Source organism: Branchiostoma floridae, chromosome 1 (genome assembly GCF_000003815.2).
Source record: "Branchiostoma floridae strain S238N-H82 chromosome 1, Bfl_VNyyK, whole genome shotgun sequence".
NCBI classification, from domain to species: domain Eukaryota; kingdom Metazoa; phylum Chordata; class Leptocardii; order Amphioxiformes; family Branchiostomatidae; genus Branchiostoma; species Branchiostoma floridae.
In genome coordinates this window covers 17074110-17094733 of record NC_049979.1, presented here as the reverse complement: position 1 = coordinate 17094733, position 20624 = coordinate 17074110, and the positions used below count along the sequence as shown (strand labels likewise).

The window sequence follows — 20624 nt, the reverse complement described above, 5'->3', positions numbered from 1 at the left end:
AACTGATCATTCATAAGTATCAATGAAAAATTTGATAATGGGGCATATTTTGTAAATAAAATATCAGAGTGCAGTTGTTATTATATAGTTCCCTCTTTTGTCTCTTTGTTGATAGATTAAAAATTTTATATTTCCATGTACCACTTGCTCTCTATCATTTGTGCCTGAATTCTATTAAGTGTAGTTTATATACACTTCACAAAACTCTTGCCAGGGGGCATTCTTACTACTGTCTCTCTCTAGCCTTTACCAGGTATTATCTTGAAGACAGTTACATGCAGGTCCATGACCACATTTCCCCAGAAAAAAAGGCGTTTCATTGTCAACATCTCTACACTTAAGACACTTTTCCTATTACTTTATGTCTGGAATGTAAACTGCTTACTGACTGGTACATGTAGATAGTGAAAATGTCCTTTCCAAGAAGTAAGGTAGACCTTTATATAGCCAGTTGGATGGGTATCCAGTGAAGCTTATGGACATTTCCTATTGATAATATTGCTTTACATAGCAAAGCTACAAAACTCTGCAAACATCCATCTCCTGTACTGTTCTGCTGTAGGATGGAGTCCTTTCTGCTTTGCCGTATTTGGTCATGGCTGTGGTTGTGATGGGTAGTGGCCAGCTTGCTGACCTCCTGCGTCAGCGACAGTTACTGTCCACTACTGCTGTCAGGAAGGTCTTCAACTGCACAGGTGTGGTACTCTACTACTGGGTAGATCTTTTTTTTTTCTAAAAATAATCTTGCAGATAGATCTGTAATATGAAATATTGAAACACACAGGTTCATCAGAATCATGAGGGGAAAATCACTTCGTTTTGCAAACAATTGACTTTCACATCAGACATTGTACATAATGTTAAGCCTCAGATATATTGGTTATACCAGCTATACACAGAGGAGGTCATCAAAACGAAAAAAGATCTGCAGTGGATGTCACCTGAAGACATAAGAAAAATGTCAAGACTAAACATGGTGTACAAAATGACTAATGGTAGATGTACCTGAACTAGATACAGGTGCCTAATACCAGCTCAGCAAAGAACAAGAAATTAAGTAATTCCTTTAAGTACCTGAGTTATTAACCTATGATTTAATTGTTCAAAACTTTTCCTATAACATTATAGTGGAGTGGAAATTGTTGCCATCATGTACTGTAGGAGCATCCTCACTAGATAGCTTTAAAGAATGCTTGCGGTCAGACATGCAAAGATTAGGTCTGCAGGTTGTTCTGTGTAGTATACCCATGCAGCTGCTGCTGTGCTTGCAAAACTGGTGTGTTATGTCCAAAGGGCAGTTATATCAGTTATACAGATACAGATACAGAGATATCTTAATCGTATGCAGATTTCCATTCAGCTTTCCAATTAATATGAATTAGAACACTTATTCTCTTTAGCACATGGATGTACCAGCTGGCCACCTGCTGGAAGTACAATTTCTTTACATTTCTGTCCTGCAAGAGTGTAGTTTCATTGTACTGTTATGTGTATCTGCACTATTCTGTTTCATTTGATCTCAAGAACTATTACAATGGTCCACTGCACAAGTCATTTGTTATCATTATCAAGTTGACTGGAAAGGTTATAAAAAGTTCCCCGACCTATTAATAAAACTCAGAGTTGATAATTGGGCTGTGGGGAAGAATAAAGGAGAGCCCATCACCCATGGACAACATGCTTGTTTGACTCCTGACCCCATAATAGCAGGAATGGGCTGGACCCTGTGTGGACAGTGGCCCATGCTCATCATGTTTCACTTGACCTTTGGCCCAGAGCTGTGCTAATGCCCCCATGAAGATGATAGTGTCTGCCTATTTCTCACCTCAACAGGATATGGACCGAAAAATCAATACAGGTTCATCTAGAAACTTGCTTGACACAGACATTATGCCCACTGTGTGCTGTATATAACACATTTCACCTCTACAGTACCAGTTTGCAGACTGTTATATGATTGCTACATGAAAATGTAATCCTAGCTTCATTGGAGTAGACTTCTAAAGTCAAACTATTTTCTTATCATAACCTGTTGACTGCATTGTGCAAATACAAATTTGTAAATCTGAGAGTTCCTATGAACCAGGTGGGTTGATGGGTGACTGGATAATGCCCTGCTTTCAGGACAGTCTGTTCAATGTGCAGAATTACACATTATGCCTTCTAGGGTATGTTTCATGATACTCTCCTTAGTTATTCTGCAGTACATGTGAATAAGCTGGTTACTCTTGTGAAAGTGATCTGATTGGCTGATCCTTGATTACACTTTTGCTTTTAGATCTCCGACATGAAATATTGTTTAAATGTTAGTAAGAGTAATAAACCTATGAGAAATTAATCCTGAAACTATTTGTGTTCTACCCTATGAAGAATATCTTTGTTAAATGTGTTGTCTAGAGCCATTGGTTATACCAAATGCTTGCCATCAGGTACCCTCACACGTTACTTTTAATGAGAGAAAACGTAAGACCTCTGATGCTGTGGGATGGTTAGCCAGTACACCGGCATGTAATAAATGACTTACGACAGAAGTTTTATCCAATGGGATACAACTGCACTAACCTGTAGCAAGACTAAGCCAAGAAGAAAGCAGCGGGCTTAGAGCCCAAATCCTGAGGGGGATTATGAAAGCTTTGGGGTGACCGCAAGACACCCAGATGGGCTTTACAGGCATCCTAGAGATGGTCTTGAAAGGTTTGGGCCTGTCATCTCCGATTATGATATAATATTGTCCACAGTAAAGAGGGATGGGGGAGAGGAGTGATAGATATGCAAGTCAGGAGAGGGATCAGTCTGGCCACCGCAGCAGGGTTCCTAAGTTTCCACGGAACACCCTCAGAGATTTGGCTTGGTTTTAAAATGGTCAGGTTTGATTAAACTAGGAGGGCAACTTCCCAATCTAATGCCAGGTTACAGAGGAATAGACAGGCTTACCAGGTGCACGAATGGCAGGATAAGCTTAGAACTTAGGTGTTCAGATCTCTGAGGACTGGGACTACATGAAGAGCAGCAATTTCTATGGGGAAAGAATTTTTACTTATTGTCATGATAAAGTATCATGGTTAACATCCCTTTGGAAGCAACATGTGCACATGTTTAGTAATATATTTTTCTTTTTTTACCATACCTTTCCTTCATCCAGTAAATATGTCACAATGCATTGCTTAACTTGACAACTTTATTGTAACCACAAAATAAATGACAGATATCTCATGTTCGGAACAACTATAATTCATGACTGACATTTACAGAAGAGGATTAACCCACGGTCTGGTATATTGCATGTTTGGGACCCCAGGCTGCTGGTGAGAAGTGTTTCCTCCCCCAGTGGTCACCCACACATCCGTGATGCCACAAAGCTTTAAGTCACAGATCCCTATGTGACAGCCTTAATGAAGTCTTGAAAGGCCAGGCAGGATTTACTCTAATCTGGCAGTACATTAATGTTACCATGGTGTATTAACTGATGGCTTCTCATATCATCTGTCTTCTCCTAGTGGTCATTAAGAAGAAACTGACTGGGCAATTAAAACTGTGAGAAAGGGGAAAGTTTGTTATCTTTTTTTAAGATAATATGAGTATCTTTTATCCAACCTTCCCATGCTTTTGTAGCATCTTGTGTTTTTTTGTACATATTCAGGTTAGAGTTATGGACTTGTACACTTCTGGCTTTGCTCATTCATATTGTAGGATTTTCGATGGACTTTAGGTCAGGGATTACTAGAAGAACATCCTACCATGTATCACCCAGGAATTAAACTTCACCAAACTGTCCCCAAATGGTCATTACTTTTGTCTACTGGGACAGGGGAAATCCATGTCAGTGCACTCTGACGACATTCAACCCTTGTTAACGACGGCTGAAGGGGGAATTTCCCCTGATATATAACAACCAGAGGAAAGTGGCTGTCTCCAGGAGGACTTGATCAAACTGTGGAGGCTTACCCCCTAATCCCTCCATCCATCCCTCTGCAGGACCTCACACTACATCAGGGAAGTTTCTGTCTCCATGCAGTCATAACTGATTAAGTGGTCAGTGATACATTCTTATTAATCTGGCTTGGCAGAGACTTTTGCTGCAGGGATGAGGCAGGTAGGATTGCCCTAAGACTGTACCTTCACACCTCATCTGGGATGACATATGGTAGGGGAAAATTGTCTCCTTGGGGAGAAGGTTGGGGGACTAATGATCTATCATAGCTACATACAGTATCATACATGTACACTGGTCTTCTCGCTGCTTCCTCTACTACGTAACCTGAAAAAATCCATATAACAATGAATATGAATATCAATGAATATCAGGCCAAGTATACTTTTTTCTATAGTACCCGTGAACTAAATGTATTATTAGTGTAACTGGTAGGGCAAAGATGTTTGTTAATGTCAGTTTTATATGAAAAATTGGATAGATGATGGAAGGAAAAACAGTGTCACATAGAAAAGGTTCAATGCACCCTTCTTTACAAACCTAGTGAGCTTAACACGTCAGACTTGATTGCCTAACATTATGAAAAAGAAGATTCTGAGTAGAGAGAGTTGATCCAATTCTCAGCTGTGATTTTTGAGGTATTCTCACCTTTTTGGGAGATGTCATGTTGGAGGTGTGCATTCGTGGGTGAAGCTGAGCTTATATCGAATTAAGGCTAAATCCAAGCTAAGCTCAATGATTAATTTGAGTTGTCACAATCAAGGAATATTGGGGCTCGGAGTTCTTACTGCAATCTTTTAATTAATAGTGCACTGTATGATTGATTGATTAATTGATTGAGGAAATGATGGTCAGCTGAAGTAATTACTGTAGCTGGTAAATCTGTCACTGACCATGGAAAACACCTATATGACAAATGAGCTTTCATCAGTCATCAAATATACATCTATATCTTATTGTACAGTCAACAGTTTTCAAGTGGGGAGTTGAAATTCTATCGGGTAGAACTGTTTGGAAATAAAAGTCAAAGAAGTTACCGCAAGGTAACTGCTCAATGTTACTCATATGAGATCTTTGTTGGAGTAAAGAAAAAGTTGAGTTAGCTTCATGTATAGAACATTTTGCTTTGTAAAGCTTTAACTAGCACAGCAGAACCTACAGCCAAAAATGAAGACTACACAGTCTGACACAACTATCAGTCTACAAGATCCCTCTTAGGTGTACAATATTGATTTCAGAAAAGATGGACATTGGAACTGCATCCTTCCTTAGAAGCCCTGAGTCAGCGGTATGTCTAAGACATGCATCACACAAGGTCAGGTTCATTGCAGGAGGTCCCACAGTGACTTTGGCACTTAATCAATGGGAGGGATAGGGGCTCTCTTTGGAAATTAATACCCTTTAGTAAGAGAATTTTCCTGCCATGCTTCCAGATGTTTTAGTCTAAGAATTCTTTACTTCATCTGTTCACCCACCTTAGTTTCAGCACCAGGGACAGACACATTGCAACTGTCCCATGTTCCTACACAAATGATACATAAATCAAAGCTACACCTGATGATTTTCCTACTAGAACATATGTAATATATATTGTTTAATCAATGTCATTTATACTCAATTGAGTTCATTTCAGCAGTATGTCTGTGTAGAAAATTGACCAATGAAACCAGAAGTGCTGATGTAAACATATGTCGTTTAGCATGCTGTAAACTTAATCAGCAGCATCAATTAGTCACATGCTATAACTGAGAGTAGGAGAATCCTTTCATTACAAAAGTTCAGATCATTCTGTTGGAAGTTTTGTAATATGTGGCCTGTCTCCTACTTACAGGTATACTGTCCAGATTGTAACCCTCAGGTAATAGTATTGACTTCAGTGGAAACCTCCAAGACTCTCCAGTGTAAATTTCCCATTCTGTGAAGCCTAAGTAACAGTCCCTCAGGCCAGTACCTCTGGGATACATTTCTCCACACGAGTATTTTGATAAGCCTTTGCCCCAGTTCCAAGTTCCCAGGACTCTCGTTTACCCGTGCTTCTAGCTTTAGAGTACCATGTAATGAGATAGCTACGGGTCCCCATCCCCTTATTAGCTTTCTTTGCTTATCTTCCTGTACTGCCATATAATCCTCATTACCTGTGTCCATTGATCATCCTCTTCTTCCAACAAAAGTACACGTTGTTGTGTCCTGTTATCTGGCCTCCCATTTGTTTCAATATCCTACCTTCTCCAGGGCTGAACCCATCACTGTGGCATGGCTAGTTCTGTCCTTTTGGGGCTAATTACCTTTGTTTTCTGTGAAGCTAGATGGTAATGAAAAGATCTGCCTTGAGCTTGAAGTCGAGTTCCTCTGCTTTTGAGTGGATAACCATGTTGTAGTACCATTTGAATATTACTGACAGCTGGAATCTTGTGGTCCTTCCTTGACTAATTCAAGGCATATTATTCAGAAATGTCCTGGTATCAAACCTTAGATTGTCAACGGAAAACAATTATACTATGTGACTTGTCAGGATAACTATGATTTGGCATTTAGAGGCATTACAAGATATAGACAAAATAAAGTCTTTTCCACCTATAGAAAGATATGAATACCTTCAAAGTTGCCTAATGTTGGCCATTTTTGTAGAACTTAAATATTCTGCACTTTTCAATTCTTACACAAATATCTTCTGGTTGAAACCATTCCTGATGTTAGAAATCATTTTTATTACATCTCAAAAAATCTACTCTGCAGAGAAACAAAACTTTGTTGACTAAGTAAAAGAAAGTTTTTGGAAGTTTAAAACTAACTATATACCCAGCTGTTGGAAAGATGATATTTTAAGCAACTGATTTATCTAGGAATACTAATGAAATGTGACCCCCAGGAATATGTAACACTTTTATTTATGTGTTTGGTGATTGTGAAGAAAGAGTATATATGTTAAGGTGCTGTTCTGATCACCTTTCAATCAAAGCTAGCTTTAAAGGCCTGCAGTGTACTGATTCTTCAGCCTGCCCTCGTTCAAATGTCAAATGCATCGCACTAATCCAAACTGCCCACTACATAATGTCTCTGAGACATGGAGGAAAGCAATGTATCCATGTAGCTTACTCTTCATGTGACATGCATATGGATTGAGCCCTTAGTAACAGCTACCCAAGAATTATAACACAATCTACTAAAGTGAAACGACCCTCACGTAAAGCCTCTCACGGCACCCAAGGGCACAGCAAGAAATTCCCAAGGTAAATCTCAATTTTCCCTTCCATTTACTTGCAATTATCCCTTACTGTTCTGCCAAGGTCAGAGGTTCTTGTGAATCACTATACTGTATAGCCTTCATTACCCACTATTAACCCGGGCATATATAATACGTGAGGGTTAATGTGCGCAGTCAATGTACTGCGGCCAAGAGTGACGGCTGATTGTCCCAGAGTATCCGTTCCTTGCACCTGAGGGCCAGTTGGCCATAGCAGTGGACAATTGGTATTGGTCTGGTGAACAATCCATTCAGGAAACTGTCAGGAAGTGTGGGCCAGCTCTGCGGTCAGAGCCAGAACACAGGAGACTCTGCCTGCCAACTTTGCCCTCTGGCTAATTGGCATGAAACTTTTCTTGCCAAGTGATGGACAACAGCAACATTCTATGATATTTCAAAGAGATTAGCCCTCTCATTTGCGGTGTATTTTTTTGTTCTCGTTGGAGATTGTTTTATTCTGTGTTCAGTTGTATCTTTTGTTTTGAGCTTAATTTTCACCTACCTTTAACTGGTGACACATATACATAGCAATGATAGATACTGCTCAGCTGCTTTGTTTCTTGGTCATCTTGGGGTACTACAGGTAGTACCCATGGCAGGCAGAGAGCAGCTTGTGTCAAAAATTTGATGTTTGTGCAACAAAATGTTGCCTTCTCTACCAAGGCACCAGTTCTGGCAAAAAGTTGTCGATATGAAGAAACATGAGGATAATTGTTAGTTAGGAAAGAATGCTAACCATGCATCCCGAGTAGCAGTAGAATACTGCAGGCCCGCCGAGAGCAAATTAAGGAAGGGAAGAGTAGAGGATACAGAGACAAATGGGCATCCTGGGGGTGATGAACACAAAATAAGAAGCAAGGTGGGACAAATGGACTGACCAGGTAATTGGGAAGCTCGTTAGAACAGGCAAACCAAGCTGGGAAGTGGTCATGTAAGGACAAATACACATCCCTGTAGTAGAGAAAACAGAAAAAAACATCTCTTTCTTGTAATGTTAGAAGACAGAGGTCATTTAGTACATGACAGAGGTCATGCAGGGATAAAATCAAGATAAACCTGGTTACAGGCAAAACCACAAGTCAGGAAACAAGGTCTCTGCCCTAATTAGGAAGATCTGTGAGCCCCTAGACTCTGCAGTAATTAGAAAGTACAGGAAACTTCTGGCAACAGTTTTGGGACACAAGGAAGATGTTTGAAGGCCAAACAAACACTTCTCTGTAGGCAAAGTTAGCTTATTGTTAGGAAACACTTTAACCATGTTGACAAGGTGAAGTTAAGCTTGACATGATTGATGGTGATACTAGTACCAACAGTAAAAAGTGTCCTGTAGTTTTGTGCAGAGAGAGAATCAAGGACCAGATTTGTGGATTAACAGCCTTCTCCCTGTTGTTCCATTAACACATTTTGCCAGGGTAATATGTTCCAATATCCAGTATAAATATCAAAATGTGAATTTAACATGCAGAGAGCCTGGTTTCTGCTCAGTCTTACATTTGACTATGTCATTTGTACTCTTCACTTCAGTCTTGTCGCATTTCAGCACCCCAGTTATAATAACAAGCCAATTTCACTACATGTAGAAACGACATACAAATGTCCAAATGTCGTTTACAGGGGTAAAAAAAGCAGAACTCATTCCTTCCAAGGTGTGATATCAAAAAGTCGATGTGTCATGCAACTACCTGGCAACACAAAATACTTCAGTTAAGGGAAGAGAAGAAGGTACTTAAACCTTACTAATTGGTACACTTCACAGTTAATAGACCTGCAAAATTCCTTTGACTTCTTAGCTGGACCAGAAATAGAACCATTGTGGAGCTTGCTACAAACTTCATTCTTTCAATGCTTGCTCCCTGGGGAATATCAGAATTTTGAATTTTGCCTCAAAAAAATTTTCTTATCAAGCATTCTGAAAGTCTGTTTGGAATACTGGTAAGGTAGTCCCATAAAATAAAGAGCAATTCAATATAATACCAGACTTTATGGACAACATGCTTACATCACTGGACTGGTACCAGGAAATGTTAGTCTTATCTTTGTGTCAGCTGTTACAGTTTCCTTCCTTCTACCGTCCTTATCTGCTCCATGTATCAGGCTTTTGAGACCTGTGTTTGGAAGGTACCACAGAGATAACACTACAGATATGTCCCCCTTGCACAGTTCCCACAGATTGGAACCTGCAGTGCTGGATCGAAAGAGTTGCTTAATGGTTGCGGTGGGGTCATTATGACTTGCATAGGTCAAGTTACTTTAATTGAACAACAAATTTTTTTTGACCCAGGAGCTTTCTCAGTCACACCCTTAGGATCACTGGACATGCTAGACTAAAATGTCAGAATACTGTGGCACGTCAGGCCCTATGGGCTAGTCAACCAAATGTAGAAGAAATTTGTAAGCCATTAAATCATTGACCCATATAGCTTTCCTGCTCTTTGAAATGTTAACTTAATTCAAATGCTTTGATAGTGGTAATGTTAGTTTGTTGCAAACAATATTAGTCATGCATGACATAGCTGGACAAGACTTTCAAGTAAAAGCTGATGTAGTGAGCTTGTTCCTGTGGTCCAGCCATTATCACTACATGTCAGGATAATGAGTTGGATGCCCCAAAAGAATTTTCATAATAGGATTGTATTTCAAAATGAATTGCACATTTTCTCCACTGTATTCTTCATTTGCAGACTTGAGTGCTTAGTCTAGTTACTTCCATCCATCTCAATGTAAAATTGATTGTTTCAGATTCTTTCAAACAGTGGAGGAAGAGCATTCAGTCTATCATTTGTAAATCAAGTTAAATGGTGCTTACGTTCCAGACATGTGTGCAATGTGGCTTTTTCTCAACCTTGGAACGTCTACAAATAAATCTGGTTGTCCAATGGGCAAGAACTTTGTTCATGAGCAACCATTTTCCCTTAATAAGACAATCCAATCAAGTTCCCCAGATGGTAACACACTCAGGCCAGGAGTGGATTAATGCTGTTTGCTAATCTTGTGTGTTCATCACTTTGAGCTAACTATCCCGGGCTCTGGTTCTTTATGGGTCCAATAAGTCGTAATTATGGGGCAAGCAGCGGCAGAGAGATAGCGGAAACTGGCTCAGGAGTGGCAACTCTGCTGCCAGGTGACAGCTATTGATCATGGGCAGAGCAAAAACCGCTTAGACCAGCTGTAATGCTGACAAGCAGATTTCCTGCATATCGGTGGAGCAAGGAAGCCGCTGCTTTACTTGTCTTATTGGGAGGGGAAAATCAATGCTGTTATTCTACAAGATCAAAGGCAAATGTCCGATGAAGACAGGCAATTACGCCTGATATTGCACTGCAGAGACAGGGAGCCAGAGCATGCCTTCCTGGGGACAAGCTTCAATTAATGGGGTCCTGTTCTAATGAATGGAAATGTCGAGGGGAAATGAAAACATGTTCAATGGGGGAACATGTCCGATAGCACTGGGTGGGCAATCGAAGCCTATTGATCCCCACGCCCCGGCTAATGCAGGAGAGATTGGGCAGGAGTGGTTGTCTGTTGATGGGAAGCCATCTGTGAAATCTGCCGATGCAGGAATGGGTTCTGGAAGTGAACAAGGTAGGTCTTAATGCAAAGCCCCATTGTATCAGGTGCAGGCAGGATTAAGGGCAGAATGAGGGGAATCACAAAAGTCAATGTGCAAGTGGAAGAGCAATACATTACAATGGTTGATGACTTCCATCCAGTGTGATCTGCAGTAGGTTATTACAGGGAGGTGGCTTCCTGTTAAAGCCCCACTTTTCGATAAAGTCATTTTTATGCAGACATCTTGGAATCAAAGAAACAATAGAGGCGATTAGACATGTCTGAGAGGAAGTAAAAACAGCATCCATTAAAACTTAAATGATCTCATTTTGTGTGATATTTTCGTTTGGATTAGTCCAGAACATCTTGCACAGTTTTCTACATTGCAGATAAGTCAGCCAATTGGCAAACTTTCAACAAGATGTAAAATTACCCGCAAAACAATCATGACGCATGTTTGTCCAATATCAAAGAGACTATTACACTGCTGATAGCTGCATCAGTATCTCTCATCAAGTACACATGCCGTATGAGGATACCGTAAAGTCAGTGTTGCATAAGACTTTCTCCTTGGAAAGTAACAGCACAATAAAGAGAAATTACATAACTTGTACTTTTCTTGACCAATTTATTTGGAAGATACAATGATTATGTATGACTTCCCACAATGAGTTAAGACAAGCAAATGCAAATACAAACAAATGCAGTGCAAATACAATCATTCTTGCTACTTTTCTGCTGTCTCATGAACAGAATTCTTTCAGTGTACTAGTATTTTTCCATCACTCTCTTAACTATCTAAGTCACAGTTCCTCAAGCATCTCATTTGGAAATTACCCAACAGGAAGGAAGTATCATAGGTAAAAATATGAGGTCTTTTATCCTCTCCTCATCTATAGCTGCCAAACTTGTAAGTCTAACTAAATGTTCACTTCTCAACCACAAGTTGAGAAAAGTTCTGTACGAGGAGTACTTTCGATTCTAAAAATTGATCTTTAAGGATTGAGGAGCAATGTGTCATAAGTATGCCTTTAAAGTGTTTCTTTAAGAGTTTTTTTCCCTCTTGACTGTGAACAGAGAGTACTCAGGTACAAGAAAAATTTCCACTTATAATCGTACCCAGCAGGTTAGGACAGTAGATTGATCAGGTCAAGAGTAGAACCCGACTTTGAATCAGCTTGAAGTTGAAGGTAGAGAGTACAGGTTAAGGAAAGTGTGTTGAAGTGGTTGTAGCAATAATGACGTACTGTATATGCCCTTCCTTAAGTATGTGATTACTTTTGAATGAACTTGATCCAACCTCCAAGGAAGTGCACATTAAAAAGTCTTTGTCAGATAATTTCTATGATCAGGATTAATGACACATCACACATCATACGAGCAGGTGTTAAAAAATGATTCAAGTCCCTTTTTCAACAGATGAGCTAAATAGATCGCCACCTTTCACCATAAACAGTTAGTGCAGTGCACACCTGCCTACTTGTCCTGACTCTTCCCTCTTTCAAACACTCTCCATGTTTATGCTATGGTTTGGCTACATCTGGGTTGCCATCACTGGACGACACAGTCACAAGTCTTTGTGTCAAGTAATTTAAAACAGTGAGTGATGATAGGCTTGGCTCAATATCAATGAGTTTTCCTTTTTCCACATTCAGCCTTCATGATTCAGGCCATCTTCATGACAGCTGTGGGGTTCACACATGATGCAGTGGCAGCCATATCATGCCTGACAGTTGCCATCGGTGTGGGAGGGCTGGCATGGTCAGGCTTCAGTGTCAATCACCTGGACATAGCCCCACAGGTAAAGTCATAGATTACATCCACCATACTTTCATAATGCAATTCTGTGCATTCTTCTTCAAACTGAATCCATCTGAATTCATTTTGGGACAATATCACTAATGGAGTAAGAATAAGTCAATATAGATTAGAAGGAAATGTTAATGTCACAAAACAATTGATTCTAATGTTACATGTAACACATTTTTGATTGCCAGTAAAGACGTAGGACACGTTTCTATTGTGCCTGAATTGTTCCAACCTATTTGTAGCTACTTTAACAGCATCAAATTTATTTTCTGGGTTTATGAACACATCTCTTTGTTTTATCAAGGTCAGTTTCTTGGAAAATTTGAATGGTTCCCCAAAATACATGCCCTACATAGATTCTCTTCCACAACTATTATCTCAGAGATAGATCTATACAGTTATAATGATTTAGCAATTTGCCACCTCATTTCTGTGTCCAGCTGTGAAAATTATATTTATCAAGAGAGGACAGGAGAAAGGTTATTTATAGGGTATGGTCCATAACAGATGGAAGTAGCAACCATTTTTGTATCATCATGGTAGTGTGCTGTTAAAAATTGACCTTCCATGAAATATTAATCACGCAATCACTCGGACATTTTCAAAGAAGTAGGCTAATAGGGCCCAACAACAAAGGATATGCAGGCTTAATGTCCAACACTTTTGACCATGAATATTTAGTAACCGTCCATAGTATATTGTGACGGTCACACTTGTTGCACCTGTTTGATACCATGTGGAAGAAACTGTTATCTCCTGTCCTTAATTGCCACAAACATGCATTTTATACTATGCTGAGAAAAATACTGAAATATTCTAATGACTGATGTCATGAGCATGCTTGCAAATATCTACAATAATGATTGACATAGTTGTTATAGTCTTGTTTTCACTGTTTATATTCATATCAAGCATGCTGTGCATAAAATTACAAACCAACATTCTCATACACTGTAAAAGCAGCCTTATAACCACATGAATTTGTTATCTGTCAACAAACGCTCACATGAGCTGAATATAACAGTTACTGCATATCAAGTGCACATGGTTGTATAGTCATGTCTACAGGGCTGTTAAGTGTTTTGAATAAAACATGTTTTCATTTCATAAATTGATTGCTGATTGTTATCTACCCAACAATGATGTCAGTATGTGATGATGCAATGTGTCATGCATGATGGCTTCCTGGGGAGAAAGGTCAATGATGTTTGGGGCTAATCTTGTTAATGTCATTCTTAAGTATGGGTTGAAATGGGCCGGTGTCGTATTGTTGCATAGACTATGAGGTTTGGTGGCCATCATTATCTGAAAAGAGCAAGTGAATGAAATGACTTCAGTTTCTATTTTTTAATTTGATGACATCATAGTCAATTTTATAAATTAGGTACGTGCCTACTTATAGGAGCAAAGTTGAATGTAATACCAACAAACAAGTGATATTTGAGATACTAAACACAGCTTGATGTGAGAGAGACTAGAACTAGATGGAAGAAATGAGTCAAACAAGTCAACATGAAACTGTTGTTTGTACATGGCTGATAGGGGGCATTGCTTGTCCAAACTCACTTTTCTGTCAGAATTTCATGATCAGTTGAATTGTGAACAGATAGAACAAATGTTGTACTCTTTTGTACCCTGTTTTCTGTGTGTACTACTGTGCACTTTAAAAACTACAACAAAATGAAGATCTTTTAATTTTTTTAATATTGTGTTAAATTTAATGTCTTAGGCATAATGTTTAGAATGTGTTATTGAGCAATATTGACTGACCGTTTTTGTCCATATTTGTTTGGCAAATGTACCTTATTGCCATTGTGTCCTGACTAACACAAGTAGCTGTTATAAGGAACCAGTTTAGTCAGACTTCCTATTTCCTTGCAAAGCTGTTGTAACAGTTATACCATCAGTTCCAACAGAATCTACTCAGCTGCTGTCAATGGCAGGAAAATGCTAGAAGTGTAATGCAATTGTCTGTCCCAGTAATGGTATTGTCCTTGATGTCTGCTGTAGTAAATTAACCTAGATGAGCTGTCATGGAGGATGTTGACAGGTCTTGCTTTTTATGGATTGTACATGTTGTTTTACAGTATGCCAGCCTGTTGATGGGTGTGTCCAACTGCATAGCAACCATCCCTGGAATTGTCAGCCCCTCTGTGGTGGGACAGCTTGTGCAACACAAGGTCAGAGGTCCTAAAGAAGAATCTTATTAAAACCTTTCTAAAGCCTTTCTATAAGTCCTCTTTGATACACTCTAGATACCAGAGACTTACACATTGCAGAACTTCAAATGAAAAGTAAATGCCCAGTGCCCAGTGCCTCAGTGCCTATTGCCAGCATGCTGTATTTATAAAACCTTCTATCAAAATTGGAAGAATTTAACAAAAACAATCCAAAGGAATTTTGGTCACTTTTAAAACATTTGGACAAAGAAATCAATGGAAAACACAACAAAAATACTTGCGATCCCAATATAACATCTGAAGAATGGATACATCACTTTACAAGCTTAAATAATTTGATAAAAGACAACAGTTTTGATACTATCTTCGAAAAAACAGTCACTGAATACCTTAGTCAGTTAAATGATCATAACCCAAACCCGTTAGATTTCCCATTCACTCCAGTGGAAGTCTTAAATGGTTTGAAATTATTAAAAACGGCAAAAGCTTCCGGTATTGACTCAATCTCAAATGAAATGTTAAAGTATGGTGCAAAACATCTATGTCAACCTTTAGTAAGTCTTTTCAATACTATACTTAATAAAGGCACCTTTCCTTCCAACTGGAATACAAGTATTCTTACGCCAATACATAAATCAGGTGATAAATGTAATGCAGACAACTATCGAGGAATAGCGATTTCTAGTTGTCTATCCAAATTATTCACACTCATTCTAAACAACAGGCTACAAAACTTTGCAGAAAGAAATAAACTTCTAGACGACACCCAGTTTGGGTTCCGGAAAAGATGTAGAACCTCTGACAATATTTTTATCTTAAAATCTCTAATAGACAAATACACAAAGAAAAAAGGCGGGAAATTATTTGTATGCTTTGTTGACATGAGGAAGGCATTTGACAGTGTTTGGCGAGATGGGCTATTCTATAAGTTGCATCAATGTGGTATTGGAGGAAATTTCTTTAATATTATAAAATCCATGTATAATGATGTGAAGTATGCAGTTAGATTAGATAATGGATTATCAAACTCTTTTCCTTCTGTATGCGGAGTACAGCAGGGATGTAATCTTAGTCCTTTATTATTTAATTTATTCATCAATGATATATCTGAGTGCTTTGACCCCACAAAATGTGATCCTGCAGTCCTAACCTCAAAATCTCTAAATTGTTTATCCTGGGCAGACGATCTCGCTCTGATTTCATCATCAAAACAAGGGCTACAGCATTGTATTGACTGCCTAGAAAAATATTGTAAGAAATGGAAGCTATCTGTCAATGTCTCAAAAACCAAGGTAGTTGTTTTTGGCAAAGGTACTAATAAGAATAACAAAGACAAATTCCATATTTATGGCAAAAATATAGAAATCACTGACAGCTATACATACCTCGGAATTCCTTTCACATCTTCCGGAAAATTCAAAACCGCCAGGAAATATTTGAAAACCAAAGCAATGAGAGCACTTCTCAAACTGAAGGCTCTTTTATTCTCCAATAAGGACATTTCAATCAATCTCGGAAAAAATCTATTCGACAAATTCGTAAAACCCATCTTTATGTACTGTTCAGAAATCACATGCTTTGACCGTTTTTCTAAAAGTATAAGAATCATTGTATCTCATACCAATAACATCTGTGAATCCTCCTCAAAGGTTTTTTCTACTTTACTTAAAAAACTTGACATTCAAGATAACTTTCCAGCTACCATTAGAAAAACCACATCTTCTGCATTGAATAGTACTTATGTTGTATGTTTGGAAAGAAATACAGATAAAGAAACGCTACTGCGTCATGCCAATAGCCAAATTTTACAAGAGAACGGCTTCCAAATTATAAACCTAGATTCAAATCAACAAATTCCAGAATTTGACGTCATTGACATGCGCTTCCAAAAATTTCTGTTAGGCATTCATGCCAAAGCCTCAAACGATGGTGTCAGGGGAGAATTGGGAACTTTCCCAGCTATGATTGATGCAGAAATGCAACTTGTTAAATATTGGCATCGCTTAGTTAACTTGCCCGAAGATGCCCTTCTTCGTGAGACTTACAATACTGTTTCATTCGGAGAACATGATTGGATTGTCCACGTAAAAAATATCCTAAATTACCAAGGCTTTGGACACATATGGCTGAACCCGAGATCATACCACATAGATACAATCAATACTCAGTTACGACAACGTTTACAAGATATATACGTGCAAAATTGGCATTCCTCTATTCGAACCAATTCTAAACTCTACTCTCTTTCTACATTGAACAAGCATTACAAGCAAGAAAATTACATTTCAACCATAAAGAGCCTTGACATACGTAGGGCAATCACACAACTCAGAATTAGCTGTCACAAATTAAATATAGAAACCGGGAGATTCAAAAAATCCCTATCGACCAGAGGGTTTGTCCATTCTGTCCAGAGTTAATTGAAGACGAATATCACTTTATGATTGTATGTCCCAAATATTCTGAAATACGCAATTCTCTATACAGAAGGTTGTCATTTTATACACAAGGATTTATCTCAATGGACCTGAAGTGCAAATTCAAATACATCATGACATGTGACAATCCCTGCATGGCAGATATAGGAAAATATATCAAAGAAGGTTTGGATATTAGAAACTCCTCAACTGATTGTAAAAGCTTCCAATGATTGTAAGAAGCTTATCCCATACTACAACTCCTGTATTAGTTAGTTATTAGCTATAGAACTGTAGTTATGTAGATGCCATACTTTGTACCTCGTACAATTGTTGTGCAATAAAGTTATCTATAAAATGTTATTCAGTTCAGCACAGCTGCTAATGTTGAGGTGGTGGACACAGCATAGATAAAATGAAAAAAATAATGAATGTAAGGTATAAGGTAACATGTCAATGTAGCCTTCAGGATCTTGCCCATCATCAGGTTACAACTTGCTCCATCTTCTCCCTGCAGCTGTCCACAGAGTGGCAGATGGTATTCTTCATCGCTGCAGGAGTCTACCTGTTTGGTGCTATCATCTATGCAGTCTTTGCTTCTGGCGAGCTGCAGTCCTGGGCAGAGGGCAGTGTGCAGTATGTGCTGTGTTCTGATGAGGACTACTCTGAGGCAGACAAAGAAGGGATGACACAAGATGATGAGGAAGAGGAAGAGGAGGATGAGAAGAGGGAGACTGGTGATGGAAAGGAAGATGACAAAGAGACTTCAGACTCAGACTTTGTTAAGTGAGGGCTCTGTGAAATTTTGATTAATTTCTTTCCTTCTTTTTTTGTTTGTTTCATACCTGAGCTAACTAACTCTCTAACTCTAACTAACAGTCTAACTCCCTCTTAAGAGCCATTTGGTTAAAATTATCTTTAATTTTGCCAAGTATTCTTGTCTTTCTTCATTTAATTATCATTTCATGTTTTTGTACAATATTTGGTCAATACATGCTGTCTACATGTGCAGCTCCCCATAGTTCTTGCCTTTGACTTTAAGTTGCTTTTCTTTATTTTTCTTAGTGTAGAAAATGAAATTGAGGCACAAGATATGGCTGGCAATGAGACACCTCCAAAAGTGACTGAAGAAGAAACGAACCAATCATCAGAAGAGGAAATTTAAAGGGACCAACCCTGAACAGTGTTGCAACCAGGAGTATGGAATCCTCTGTAATTTATGTATTGTGCTGTTGCAGCGAGCTCTGTGACATGAATGCAATTATGATGTACTGGTATGATTTTATTGTTCAATATTTTATGGCTTTAATGTTATTTATTCATTGTTGGTCATAGAGACTGTATTATATATTAGGGAATTTTGTATTGTTTATTTAAGTGTAATGATAAATTTTAACATGTACTATTGCGCTTGCTCACTTCTTGGTTCCATGTTGTAACAATGAGACCTTCTTATCTATGTTTTTTTCTTCAAATGCCGATTCTCCCAGTGTCAGAGGACAGCTCGTCCCATGCCAAGAACGGACCACAGGTTGCAAATTGAACAGACTGTATAAGGACCATGTGTCACTCACAAGAAAAGATATAGCTAGGTGTCAAAATGCTACTTTCAATGCTCACTTCATATGAAAGCAGTCAGGACCTACCTTTGTATTCTTCCCTATGATAGATTACTATAAATGTTTATCTTAGTATAACCTATCCCTGACCCCTTCCTGCTTGATATGGCTTTTGTGCTAGCAGCTCATCAAGTCTTTTTTATGCAATTCTATTGATGATGAATTTGTCTTCTACAAGGATTACACATGATGTACTTTATTCACTAAAACTCCAGCACACCTGTTAAATCAGTTTAAAGTTGTTGTCTGATGCTAGAGCATATACCATATATGTGTGTGTTTGTGTGTGTTTGTGTGTGTGTGTGTGTGTGTGTGTTTGTGTGTGTGTGTGTGAGCGTGTGTGTTTGTGACCGTGTGTGTGTGTGTTTGTGTGTGTGTGTGAACGTGTGTGTGTTTGTGTGTGTGTGTTTGTGTGTGTGTGTGTGATTGTGTGTTTGTGTGTGTGTGTATGTGTGTGTATGTGTTTGTGTGTATGAATACAGCTGTTGAAATAAGTGTAACTACAGACCAAAGATCCTGTGTTATTCTGCTGCTGATATGTCAATGTGGTGTCAGTGGAAATCAACTTGAAGCATTCCATAGCAGAGCTCTTTATCATGGATAATACATGACATTTTAATCAAGAAAATATATCATGTGACATGAAATTCTACTAGTCTTCTTCTGTCAAGTCAGATGTTATTTCCTGTAATGCCCATTTGTCTTTTCTAATTTGTACCAGTAAGATGCATTATTCAGCACCAAGGACATGTACAATGCATTAACTCCGACAGCGAAGTTGTCTCAGCCCCGTTTTCTTGTGACCCTCCGTGCACGCTTTTTACCAACAGCCCAGCAGAAACGCCTTTCTCTATTAGTTAAAGGCTCCCTCCTCCTATCTCCCGCTCCTCGAGGCCTTCTACTCCCAAACCACATCACAACCGATTCAGCATTGTTTCAGAAAGGCTTCCAAAGGCTGCATCAGTAAGGCGAATTAGGTCAGTCGTGTTGAAGGCCAGTACCGTTATGATCCACACAGCCAAAATGTAGATATTTATTTGCCTGTTTTGTCCTTTTTTTCAAAGTTCAAAGCAGAAGGAAACTTTGTGGACACGTAACAGCTAAAGAAATGGTGTAAATACTGATGCACGGTTTTGTTTGTAGATTGTACTGTTGCTTTGTTGCCCCAGTCAATCTTATTAACACCGTGTTACAGAAAGTCCGTTTCTCCGTCATTTCTGTGCACCTTGTGTGGTTCGGTCATCCCGAACGTTCTTACAACGCGCTGTAGATAAGGGCGTTCTAATTATCACGGTAGATCGGAACCTGTCAGTAAAAGGTACATAAGAGTCTCTGACGCAGATGTAGAGGCCCACTAACGACACTTGATTGATGACACACGAACAAATGTCCTGATGGTCCAGATACGGGCGTTCGGAAACGACTCCACCTCCATGTTTATCGTGCAGAATGGGATAGATTTGCCGGGCTGTATGCTTTGGTAGCTGAGATTAGCTGCAATCGGGATTGTCTGTTGTTGCTGGGAGATGGAATCGGGGAGGAAGATATCCGTGCAGCTGACTGTGCTTGTTGTGGAGATCGATGGCCGGACGGGTGCTAGGTCATGGGAGCAGCCCCAGCTGACCAGCACGGACAAACTAGTCGGCTACAGTATAACGTTAAACTCTGATAGGTACCAAACAAAAATGAGCTGTTATTTAAGGGTTAAAGAGCATTAAACAAGAAATGAATACCAGTCTGATGACTCAGATTGTATGTCAAAGAAAAGAGTAAGGTGGGAGGTAGCAGCACTTGGTAAATACACTATATGATAATGAAGTCGACATGACCTTCACCGTTACCTTGTGCTACATGTAGCACTGAAGTAATTTGTAA

At 39.0% G+C, this 20624-nt stretch overlaps 1 protein-coding gene across 10 annotated transcripts in view; it reads left to right on the top strand.

Annotated features, from left to right (window-relative positions):
* LOC118420685 (sialin-like) overlaps positions 1-19396 on the top strand; it is a 39405-nt gene extending 20009 nt beyond the window's left edge. For 8 of the 10 annotated variants that reach the window (XM_035827609.1, XM_035827584.1, XM_035827600.1 and 5 more), the window contains 5 exons: positions 563-695; positions 12380-12525; positions 14621-14713; positions 17648-17916; positions 18196-19396. In XM_035827609.1, the coding sequence (XP_035683502.1) occupies positions 563-695; positions 12380-12525; positions 14621-14713; positions 17648-17916; positions 18196-18295 (741 nt within the window). In that variant the 3' untranslated portion in view covers positions 18296-19396. The remainder of the gene's footprint in view (positions 1-562; positions 696-12379; positions 12526-14620; positions 14714-17647; positions 17917-18195) is intronic. The other 2 variants (XM_035827660.1, XM_035827668.1) reach the window with 2 other exon arrangements.
* The last annotated feature ends 1228 nt before the right edge of the window (positions 19397-20624 follow it).